The sequence below is a fragment of the Heptranchias perlo genome, chromosome 17 (assembly GCF_035084215.1).
Source record: "Heptranchias perlo isolate sHepPer1 chromosome 17, sHepPer1.hap1, whole genome shotgun sequence".
Classification (NCBI taxonomy): domain Eukaryota; kingdom Metazoa; phylum Chordata; class Chondrichthyes; order Hexanchiformes; family Hexanchidae; genus Heptranchias; species Heptranchias perlo.
Genome location: NC_090341.1, coordinates 7985811 through 7998144, shown reverse-complemented (window position 1 = coordinate 7998144; position 12334 = coordinate 7985811). Strand labels below are relative to the sequence as shown.

Sequence of the window (12334 nt, the reverse complement as noted above, 5' to 3'; positions counted from 1 at the left end):
GTTTTGCCAGAGGTGTGTGTCAGAGGGAGCAGACCAGTTTCTGGTGGTTTTGTTCTTCCTGTATCCAGTCACAATCACTCAGCCTTGGGGAGGAGACACAGGGTCAAATGATCTGTCAGCTGCAAGGATGCATCTGGGGAATGGGGCGGTTTCCTCCTATCCGAAATCCTGGTCTTGGGACGATGCAGAGTGGCATGATGGTCAGTCTAGGTTGGAAATGCAGGGTGACGTAAGCTGTCATGGTAAATTAGCATTTATTGGCTGTCAGTGAGGGGCACAGTTTCTTGATTGTTAATAACATCAACTTACATTTACATAGTGCCGTTAACGTAGTAAAATGTCCCAAGGCGCCTATCGGACAAAAATTGACACCGAGCCAAAGAAGGAGACGTTAGGACTGGTGATCAAAAGCTTGGTCACAGAGGTAGGTTTTATTGAGCCTCTTACAGGAGGAGAGAGAGGTGGAAAGGTTCAGGGAGAGAATTCCAGAGTTTAGGACCTAGATGGCTAAAGGCACAACCGCCAATGGTGGGGCGAAGGACGTCGGGGAATGCAGAAGTCTGAGGGTTGTAGAGCTGGAGGATGTTACAGAGATAGGGAGGGGAGAGGTCATGTTGGGATTGGAACACCGGGATGAGAATTTTAAATTTGTTTAAAATTTGTTGGTGGACCGGGAGCCAATGTAGTCAATGTTAAGGGTAAGCTTTTCTAGTTGTAGGGAGAATTGTCTCTTGATTTAAGACTGGGAGGTTCTGAAGCTGAAACTGTAACCTTTGCTTCTGAAACCTACGTTTTTTTCAGCACTGTACCGATCCTCTGTTGCTCAGCAGTACACGATTTTGTCTCAAATGCAAACAGAAAATGCTGGAGAAGCTCAGCAAGTCAGGCAGCATCTGTGGAGAAAGAAACAGGTCGAAGATCTGTCGTCAGACCTTTTGTCACATCTCTGCATTATAATAAGTACGATTCTAAGTCCCTATCCTCTTCCCTGCACCCTCCTTTCAAAAGAGAGCAACTTTTGGCTCAGGCGGTTTTTGTGTCCTTCAAAATGAAGGACGTTACTGATGGAGAATGCAACACATTTCCTATTTCAGTGTCAGCATCGAGCTTTCCCATATCGATTACAGCATGGGTTAGATGCAGAGCCAACCTCCCTCTCTTCAGCCCCAGCTTCAGAAGAACACCCTTGCTGTCTTAGTAACTTTTTATCATTTGCCACATTGGCCCAATTGAGAATTGCCAATTTAGCACCAAATTAGGGGCAGTTTTGTTGGAACTCAGTTGAAATTATTTTGATTTTTTTTTTCAGTATCTTCAATTGCAATGTGTTGGTCAGAGCACATATTTACTAATGGTGGGAGGGGGGGGGGGGGAGAAGAAACCAACGAAAATTATTTTTCTCAAGTTTGAAGGTGGATAGTGATGACTAAAGTACAGAGGGAATTTGATTACAGCCAATTCTGCAGCATTTCTGGAGCTCTTGCCACTTTTCTGATTTGTCGATGAGGTACTGCTTTGTATGATCACCTAAAGCTGTCTCTGAAATGAAACTTAATCGCTCCTTTCTCGTGGTGCCCCCTGTTTAGGTGCGGTTACAGACACAACCAAAGCCCTTCCCTGGCCAACCTCCCAAGTTCAAGGGGACCTTCGACTGCTTCCGCAAGACACTGGTTGGAGAGGTGAGGTCCACAAAACACATGCGCTGCTTGTTGTATAAGAGAATTTCAGTGAATGGATGTGTCTGTAATCCTTTTCTTAAAATAAGGCATCTTTAATACCTCTAAATGGCACTACTCATGGTGCAATTGGAAAAACAAAAACAAAATACTGCAGATGCTGGAAATCGGAAACAAAAACTGGGGATGCCTGGAAACGCTCAGCTAGTCGGGCAGCATCTGTAAAGAATGGAAAAATGTTAACGTTTCAGACGCAACCCTTCATCAGAACTGGAAAATATCACAGATGAATAGCTTACAGGAAGGAACAGAGCGGGGGAAAAGAAAATACAAAAAGAATGAGCTGTAAAGGCCACCTGAGAGAGATGTTGGGCTCCCTTTCCTGAAGGACATTAGTGATGAGGTGGAGAACAGGAGATGGTCAAATGACAGAAGTGATAACAGCATAAGATAAAAGGATGATGAGAGAAATAAAAGACAAATACGAGACCAAGTGAATGTGTGAATAGTTAAAGCAGGTTGGTTAAGTTAGAGAGGGGGATCATGAAAACCTGGCAAAGGCTGCAGTGGACCAGGAGTCTGGTGGAACAAGAAAGCAGGTCGACATGGTGCAGCTGCATTGTGTTGAGCCACAGAGTCGTAGAAATTGGGCTCGTATCAACGACACAAACTATGCTGCAACCAGCAGTTGGTGCACAGAGGCCAGGCCACGGAAAAAAACCCACCACGGACCATTGTTGTACAAGATCTCACGTTGGCAGAGATGTGGGAAACAGGCCTGAAGTCCGTATTTTTGAAGCAGAGTAGGTGAGTCTCTTTGGAGACCACGGCTATAACATTCAGTATCTTGTCATTCGTGTTCTGAAAAATGTAATTTTATTTTTGTCGGCTGGCAGGGCTGCGTTTATTGCCCATCCCCAACTGAGAGGAATATTGGGCTCCCTTTCCCGAAGGGCATTAGTGAACCAATTGGGTTGTTTTCCACAATTTGCCATGGTGCTATTTGAACTCGTAACCTTTGGGTTGCTAGTCCAGTACCACTATGTGGTTGACTTAGTTCCCAAGAGCAACTAGGGATGGGCAGTAAATGTGGCCTTGCCAATGTAGCCCACATCCCAAAAGCAATAATAAAAAAACACTACCCTACTGTACAACATGTACAGACTGAGATCGATAGATTTTTGGACATTTAGGGAATCAAGGGATATGGGGATAGGGCGGGAAAGTGGAGTTGAGTACGAAGATCAGCCATGATCTTATTGAATGACGGAGCAGGCTCGAGGGGTCATATGGCCTATTCCTTCTATTTCTTACATTCTTATTTCTTACCCTTTTAAGCGTATTGCTGTCCAGTCCCATTTCTTATCAGGGCTTCTCTGGTACGTTTTATGCCATGGCTCCCAGTGTTGTCCCTCGGAAGTTTTTCGACTAAGGATTGAAGCACTAAACGTTGGGAGAATGCAGATCTGATTCCTACGTTTTAGCTAAGGTCCTGATTTGAGCCCTAAAGTGGTGGGAGACCTCATGCTGAAACTGAGAGGGGAGAAGGGGAGGGATGGCGGGGGAGAGGGGGGGGGGGGGGGGGAAGGGGATGGATGGATGGGGGTGAGGGAAGGATGGGCGGGGTGGGAGGTTAGAAGTAGACAAGAAATTCCTGCCCAGTTAGTTACTTGTGCCTCCTGGTCAATGACCAGCATTGGTAGAAATCTGGGAAAAGACTGCCCAAATGCCATCTCAACCACAGACCCATAAATCCAGTCAGACCAAGGAAAAAAACAGGGGCTTGATTTACATGGATAAAAATTAAATACATTTTTTAAAAAAAATTGGTAACATTTGACCGCAAGAAAGATTTTTTTTAAAAAAAAAGCTAATTCGAAAGCAATTCTGTTTTTCAAGGGTGGGAGGCAAAAAAAAGATCATAAAATTGAAGTAACTTTTTGAATTGTAAATTTTTTCGAACTTATTGGCCCTAGTATGTACTAGTGTAAATATTCTGCAGTGGTTGCAGTCTTGCATGAGATGATAAAAGTAGACTAGGTGAGAGGTTAAAAGTTGCTCAGCAAGAATGTCATGTGCAGCTTTTGTGCTGAATTCCTGGAGTGCAAGAATTAACTGAGGAGATAGCAGTTTTATCAAGGATATATAGGCCAGGTGCTGGTTCATCCAACATAAGCCATAAATGGCACTGGACACGTGATCCCTGTGATTCTGAATTTGTTGTGTTTATGCACTGACTGCATTGCTGTTTGTGTACCTGCAGGGTATCCCACTCTGCGTTACTGTAATGAACGACAGATCTTTGTAATATACAGGAATTGCTATTCAGGGAGAATGAGAAATCAGTAGAGACAGGAGAGGGAAAGGGTTTGGAAGACTGATGGTGACGCTAAAATTTCAGTGAGGTATCAAGGCAAGCATGTGAAACTTTCCAACCATGCCCACTTGAATGGGGGAGAGTTGAGCTGACCTTCTGAACTTGGACTGTGCCTGAAGAGAATACTATGAACTGTGTAACACTAAGTATGAGCTGGTATGTTGCAGGTTTGTCACTGGTGGCAGCATGGGCCCAATTTGAGGTGACAGATAAGAGTATCATACAACATTGAAGTGTAAAAAAAAAAGAAAGACTTGCATTTATATAGCGTCTTCCATGACCCCAGGACGTCCCAAAGCACTTTATAGCCAATGAAGTACTTTTGAAGTGTAGTTGCTGAAGTGATTTTCTCCCCCTGATTTTATAACGTTTTATTAAATATGGTTAGTTGATGAATATATTATTTTTATATACAAGATGGCAATAGAGACTTCAAAAGCACATTGCACAATGTCCCCTGCCGACCACAGCCTGCAATTACATCATTCCAGGCAGCTCTTTTACATACATGATTTCCATTATAAATGTTTACATAGGTAGTTTCAATGTTAAAGCTTGACATATAAGCGTGACAAAAAAAAATCATGTATTATATGTTGTACATATCGTGAGAGATGCCTGTTGACAACAATGCAGATCCTCTTTAGGAAAAAAAAGTCAGAATTATTTCGAGTAACTTTGGAATTTTTTCAGCCACAAATGAAATTGCTACAGTCTGCTAATTGAGCCCTGTGACGTTCTCCTTTAGGGTATCCGAGGTTTATACAAGGGAATGGCTGCCCCAATTGTTGGCGTTGCACCCATGTTTGCTGTGTGTTTCTTTGGATTTGGTTTGGGCAAAAAACTACAGCAGAAGACGCCCGACGATGTCCTCACGTGAGTAATCTTTGAGATTGAAGCTCAAGTCTTTTTTTAATTGTAGCTTTTATAATATCATTTGTTATATAATAAATTAACAGAAATGGGCGCATTTCAACTCTAGAGGGTACCAGAAAAATGTTAAACTATCTGCAAGATAGCAGCGAGGTAGAATCAGCGGAACAGCTGATTCTGTGGTCCACTGGGAATTAGTCAGTGTCAGCTGTGGCTCAGTGGGTAGCACTCTTGCCTCTGAGTCAGAAGGTTGTGGATTCAAGCCCCACTCCAGGGACTTGAGCACAAAATCTAGCCTGACATTCCTGTGCAGTAGGGAGGGCGCACTGCACTGTCAGAGGTGCCGTCTTTCGCATGAGACGTTAAACCGAGGCCCCGTCTGCACACTCGGGTAGATGTAAAAGATCTCACTCCATTCTTATTTCGAGGAATGATGTGGAGATGTCGGGGATGGACTTGGGTGGACAATTGTACGGAGTCGTACAACACCAGGTTATAGTCCAACAGCTTTATTTGAAATCACAAGCTTTCGGAGCTTTGCTCCTTTGTCAGGTTCACTCACCTGACGAAGGAGCAAAGCTCCGAAAGCTTGTGATTTCAAATAAAGCTGTTAGACTATAACCTGGTGTTGTACGACTCCGTACATATTTCGAGGAAGAGCAGGGGGACTTATCCCCGGTGTCCTGGCCAATATTTATCCCTCAACCCACATCACTAAAAAAACAGATTATCTGGTCATTATCACATTGCTGTTTGTGGGACCTTGCTGTGTGCAAATTAGCAGCTGCGTTTCCTACATTACAACAGTGACTACACTTAAAGCACTTAATTGGGACGTCCTGAGGTCTTGGAAGGCGGTATAGAAATGCAAGTCTTTTTTAGTCAGGGTATTCCAGTAGGTTAAGAGACGTATTGATTTTACTTACTATCTCTCCGGGAGAATCCTGCATCGCTCGTGCTCTCCTCAGCCCCTGACGTTGCAAGCCAATGTCCCAGCTACAGCCTTGTTACGTGTCAGGGGTCAGACTCACCATAGTTGGACATCTAAGAACATAAGAAATAGGAGCAGGAGTAGGCCATTCGGCCCCTCAAGCCTGCTCAACCTTTCAATAAGACCATGGCTGATCTTCAACCTCAACTCTACTTTCCCGCCCGATCCCCATATCCCTTGATTCCACTGGAGTCCAAAAATCTATCTATTTATCTCAATGATAATCGAACTGAAGTGATTAGGAGTGACTGTCAGCCCCACCATTTGTGTTTTGCTGGACAGGTATCCACAGGTGTTTGCTGCAGGGATGCTGTCTGGGGTTTTCACCACTGCGATCATGGCACCAGGAGAAAGGATCAAGTGTCTTCTGCAGGTAGGAATTGGTTACTAGTTAAAGGAATACTCCAAGATGAAGGCCTGAAATAGCTATATCATTGAAAGACTAGCCAAAAGTATATCCTATATCTAATTTTAGGAAAATTAATTTAAAAGAAACTCACCCAAAAGTGGCTGACTGAAATATGATCGATCTTCATTTTGCCCCAGTCATGAGGACCCTCCCCTTTGCTCCTCTATGAACAGCGGGCAGATGGGGTGGAGGATGGAAGCATTAACTAATTTAAGAAATACTAGGTTTTTATTTAGATCAGTTGCTGACTCGTGTGTTTTTCACTGCACTCATCCCCTGAAAGCACTAACTCGTGCTGCAAGCAGAAAAAGATGCACGATTGAAAGTATTTACATCTTGAAATACACTAAGGACATGGACCAAAAGTGAAACATATAGAAGTAAAAACTCTGAAATATGTTCCACAGGTGCTCCTGTGCCTCACCATTTCTGGTGTGTGTGTTTGGCTGTGGAGTTGGGGGGGGGGGGCAGGGGGAAGGAGAGGGTGACAGGGGGTAGCAGCAGCATAGCCAAACCCAATCCTGTCCTCATCCAACCTGCACGTACATGAGCTGCCCAATCGGGATCAGGAGTCAGAACTCTGGCTGACCTTGCTGCTCCCCAGCCAAGTGAGGTCGAAGCCAATTGTCGTTGGTCCACTCAGCACAGACCAACGATCAAACATGGGGTCATCTGGTCTGTGTAGCTTACATTAATGCTGCCTTCACCAACTCAGCCAGTGCAGGTTGCCTGCATATGTTATGGACCAAGCCTCCAAATAATTGGTAAAATATTCCTTTTTTTTTTAAACAAGGACACAATGTAGGTAGTTAATATCTTGGGGTCCTTCTTTCCCACTGTCTGGTTTCCTTGGGATTAAGCTTTTCCTTGTTTTTTTTTAATATTGTTTATAACTGGTTGTACAATTTTTCAGATCCAGGCAAGTTCTGGTGACAAGAAGTATGCTGGCCCGTTGGATTGTGCGAAACAAATCTACAGCACATCTGGCATTAGGGGTATCTACAAGGGGACTGCTCTCACCCTCATGAGAGGTATAGTAACTAACCTTCATTGGTTCTTTATTTGCACATCTACAAACATACAAATTAAGAGCAGGAGTAGGCCATTCGGCCCCTCGAGCCTGCTCTGCCATTTGATAAGATCATGGCTGATCTGATTGTGACCTCAATCCTACTTTCCCGTCTACCTACTATAACCTTTGACTCCCCTGTTAATCAGGAATCTATCTAACTCAGCCTTAAAAATATTCAGTGACCCTGCCTCCACCGCTCTCTGGGGAAGGGAGTTCCACAGACGCACGACCCTCTGAGAGAAAACATTTCTCTTCATCTCCATCTTAAATGGGAGACCCCTTATTTTTAAACTGTGCATCTAAGTTCTAGTCTCTCCCACAAGGGGAAACATCCTCTCAGCATCTACCCCTTCTGGTCCCCTCAGAATCTTAGATGTTTCAATAAGATCTCCTCTCATTCTTCTAAACTCCAGTGTATAGAAGCCCAACTTGTCCAACCTTTCCTCATAAGATAACCCCCTCATCCCAGGAATCAGTTGACTGAACCTTCTCTGAACCGCGTCCAAAGCAATTATATCCTTTCTTAAATAAGGAGACCAAAACTGCACACAGTATTCTAGATGTGGTCTCACCAATTCCCTGTACAACTGCAGCAAAACATCTCTACTTTTATATTCCATTCCCCTTGCAATAAATGACAGCATTCCATTTGCCTTCATAATCACTTGCTGTACCTGCATACTAACTTTTTGTGATTCATGTACTAGGACACCCAGATCCCTCTGTACCTCAGTTCTGAAATATCTCTCCATTTAAATAATATACTTATCTAATGATTGATTCAGATTTCCACTCTTGGTATTTTGTCTCCAGTTAGCCCTGAACTTTGTGTGTCAATTGAAACTGTGATGGGAAATTAATTATTTTTGAGAAGGGTTTCAGCAGGTTGGTGAAGATGAAGTAAAGTAGGTTACTCCCTCATATTGGTTCCTTCACCACCTGATGCTGTCCCAGTATGGTAGCTGCGTCCTTCATGACGAGGCCAGCTTGGTCATCGGCGGTACTACTAAGCCACTCTTGGGCAATGAAATCCCCCACCCAGAGTATATTTTGTGCCCTTGCTTCCTTCAGTATTTTTGCTATTGAGATGGGCCAACTCCTCTAGCGCAAGACTTAATCAAGGTTGAGAAGATGAGGTGACTCATAAAGTTGTAGTTTGGTGATGTCAAACTTGGGTATTAAAAAGCTGTATGATATAGGAGGAAGAGAAGAAAGAGGCAGGTAAGGGATGTGATGAATAGCCAGCTTCATCACATCTGGGATTATAAAGAAATTAAAATATTTATATAATAATCTCTAAAACTGGATTGTTCCATCTAGGTTTTGCTTACTACAGAAGTCTGGCTGAATATTCATCAGTACCAAGACAATCGCAGTGACAAACTGTCTAATTTGCATCAGGAAGGCATTAATTGCCATATTGTTTCCCGGGTTACATTGTTCTGTGAAGAGTCCATTGAATCTAAAGGAGTTTCACTACTGGGTAACAAATGGATTTGTATCTAGCTGCTCCTAATTGAGCTAGAAGTTTTTGAATAGGTTCTTCTCCAAATATTTCCTGTTAGCTGTATACATAATTATCAACCTATTGACTGATCACTTGATTGTTACCTGGTTATCTTTTTTTTAAAATAAACTTGATCCATAGTTTATGGTTTCAGCCTGAAGCCTAAGAGATGACAAGAAGGTTTGTGACGTGTCAGTAAACTAAGCACAGTGACGGGTTTTTCGTTTTTTCTCTGGGCAACGCTACGTTGCCAGATATTGTGCTTGTATGATCGCACTTGGGTTTGGAAGGAGCATGAGCTCGCTTGTGGAAGTGGTCTTTGGCTTGGAGCATGAGGGAAATATCTGAGTAAAACCCGGAATTGTAAAAAGGAGTCCTACAGTTTTGAAGTCCTGAGAAATAATAATTTAAAGTGGGAGAAGGTGGGATGAGTCGTTCAACTTCTCCATCATCAACAACAACTTGCATTTATATAGTACCTTTAACGTAGTAAAACATCCCAAGTTGCTTCCCAGGAGCGTTATCAAACAAAGTTTGACACCGAGCCACAGAAGAATAATGCTTGGTCAAAAAGGCAGGTTTTAAGGAGTGTCTTAAAGGAGGAGAGAGAAGCGGAGAGGTTTAGGGAGGGAATTCCAGAGCTTAGGGCCTAGAGTGAAGGCACGGCAGCCAATGGTTGAGCGATGAAACTCTGGGAGACGCAAGAGGCCGGAATTGGAGGAGCGCAGAGATCGCGGAGGGTTGCAGAGATAGGGAGGGACAAGGCCACAAAGGGATTTCTTTCTTGCCTTTTTCTGTTTTATTAATATGACTAAGGTCATTGCTGCTCGAAACCTGCCACTTTTATTCTTGCTGTAGGAAAGAAGAACTTTGTGTATGGCAGAAGTGTTTGGAGCTTGCAAGGAACAAGAGGAAAGTTCAAAGGAGCAATGATCACAATAGTATCGATCAAGCTAGTGATGGGCAGATAGAGAAGTTGAAGGGTCAAAGTGTGAGAAGGATTATTAAAATATACGGCGTGGTGAGCCCTTGTCTTCCTATGTTAGCCGTATGAATGTTTTGCTTTTAATTTTTAACCATTCTTTTTGTTTTATTAGATGTCCCTGCAAGTGGAATGTACTTCATGACTTATGAGTGGCTGAAGTATGCACTTACTCCTGAGGGACAGAGGTCAGTAGCTGCATAATATTGTATGTGTCTTTTGAAGGCGGGGTTGAATTCTGAGCGTGTAGCGATCCTACCTTTTTAGATTCCCAGCTCAGGAAAGCAACTTGGGATATTTTTACTCTGCTTCGTTTTTGGTTGGAAGCAGCTATGTAACATTTGGTGTCTTTAATGTTCCTGAAGAACAGACACAGAAGTGGCATAATGATGAGCGCAGGACCATGTTACGCCACAGAGTGACAGCACTTCTGTGCATGTGTGATCTAACTAAGGGGTGATCTAATGGAGGCGTTTAAGATGATTAAAGGATTTAATAGTTTTTCTCTCTGTTTACTCTATTTCCTCTGGTGGGGGAGTCCAGCACGAGGGGACATAACCTTAAAATTAGAGCCAGGCCGTTCAGGGGTGATGTCAGGAAGCAATCTTTGCACAAAGGCTAGTGGAAATCTGAAGAACTCTTTCCCCCCCCAAAAAGCTATTGAGGCTGGGGGTCAATTGAAAATTTCAAAACTGAGATTGATAGATTTTTGTTAGGCAAGGAGGGTTACAGAACCAAGGCGGGTAGATGGAGTTAGGATACAGATCAGCCATGATTTAATTGAATGGCGGAACAGGCTCGAGGGGCTGAATGGCCTACTCCTTTGCTGTGTGTGAGGTTCCTCCATATGATTTACTATAAACAACAAAGAATTACATAGTATTTTATGTCTGCTGGCTGTTGCAGTGGGATCAAGGTTTGACCAGGCATATTTTCCTCCCTCTCTAGTCCTGCCTTTTCAGGGAAGGAGGATGAATTAGAGGAGAGTCGGTGCTAATCTTTTGTCCCTTCCAGTGATTTTTTTTTCTATGCTGACTCATTGGGAGTGGTTCCGAACGCTTTCCCAGAGAGGGAGTGAAAGACGGCAGGAGAGTCGCCATGTGCTGCTGTTAGACATTTAGCAACGACTGGTTACAGATCAGCATAAGCAGAGGCCTGTGGGCTGGTGCCTAATTCTGTCCTGTGTATTGTGTGAAAGGCCAAAGAAAGAAAGGGAGAAAATGGTAAATGAAAATAGTGAGGAAATGGAATGGTTACAGGAATTTAGTTCCGTGAATCACTGCTTTTTTTTTTGCCTTTGCTGCAGTGCGACTGATCTGAGTGTTCCCCGTGTCCTGTTCGCTGGAGGAATGGCCGGAATCTTCAACTGGGCAGTTGCAATTCCTCCAGATGTGCTGAAGTCCAGATTCCAGACGGGTCAGTTTATTCTTTTGAAGTTCCTTTTTAGTCCCTCCGATGGGCAGATGTGGTGTGGGGGATGGGCATGGCCTAGTGTGTGGGGGATGGACACGGCCTGGTTGGGGGGGGAGGGGAGGGGAGGAGGCACGGCCTGGTCTGGGGAGGAGGTGGGGGCGAGGGCTAGGCATGGTGGGGGGTGGGCGCGGCCTGGGGTGGATGGGTGAGCAGGAAGGCCTGGCCTGTGGGATACTAAACATATAAACCAGTGGGTCCCAGATTAGATTGCTGACCGATCTCAGCTGGGGTTGTGATATTTGCCCTGTGTGTATATGGGCTAGGGGTGGCTGGGGTAATCAGCCAGGGATCCTACTCCTGATCACAATGCAGTGGCTGCTGCTGGAAAGTGTGTGTGTGTTTGTGTGGACTTCAGGGTAGGACAGAATTGAGCTTGGCAGTGGGTGGTCACATCGCTCATAGCCAATCCTTGTCTGGACTCATGTGAGGAATGGCCCTTTGGAGGGAGCACTGTAGGATTTTTGGGACCTGTGAAACTGTACATGATTCAGCACCTTGAGACTGGAGGAAATAAAATGCCCCTCAGTTGTTTTGTGTTCTTTTTTGGGATCCAGGACATACGAGAAGGATATGCAGATCGGGTAAGATGAAGTAAAGTGGGAGGAGGCTCATGTGAAGCATAAACACTGGCATAGACCAGTCGGGCCGAATGGCCTGATTCAGCGCTGTAAAATACTATGTAATTCTTTGTAATTAGTAAATTTTAGTTTGGTTAATGAAGTTGAAATATTCTTACTAATAAGCTCTCAATTTCCTTACTTCCCTCAATTCGTAGCTCCTGAAGGGATGTATCCCAATGGATTCAGAGATGTTCTCAGAGAGCTGATCAGGGAAGAGGGTATTGGTTCTCTGTACAAAGGCTTCACGGCTGTCATGCTTCGGGCTTTCCCCGCCAATGCGGTAAGGACTAACAGTGATTATCATTGAAACTGAGCCCAATACTCTTTCTCTGATACAACTGTCAAGGGAAATGT

General features: G+C 44.0%; 1 protein-coding gene across 2 annotated transcripts in view; it reads left to right on the top strand.

Moving 5' to 3' along the window:
• Nucleotides 1–12334, top strand: part of prkar2aa (protein kinase, cAMP-dependent, regulatory, type II, alpha A) — a 279167-nt gene that overhangs the window by 2115 nt on the left and 264718 nt on the right. Inside the window, exons 2-8 of one of the 2 annotated variants that reach the window (XM_067998424.1) lie at nucleotides 1587–1679; nucleotides 4802–4929; nucleotides 6200–6290; nucleotides 7240–7357; nucleotides 10003–10075; nucleotides 11194–11303; nucleotides 12136–12260. In XM_067998424.1, coding sequence (XP_067854525.1) covers nucleotides 1587–1679; nucleotides 4802–4929; nucleotides 6200–6290; nucleotides 7240–7357; nucleotides 10003–10075; nucleotides 11194–11303; nucleotides 12136–12260 — 738 coding nt within the window. The remainder of the gene's footprint in view (nucleotides 1–1586; nucleotides 1680–4801; nucleotides 4930–6199; nucleotides 6291–7239; nucleotides 7358–10002; nucleotides 10076–11193; nucleotides 11304–12135; nucleotides 12261–12334) is intronic. The other variant, XM_067998425.1, reaches the window with a different exon arrangement.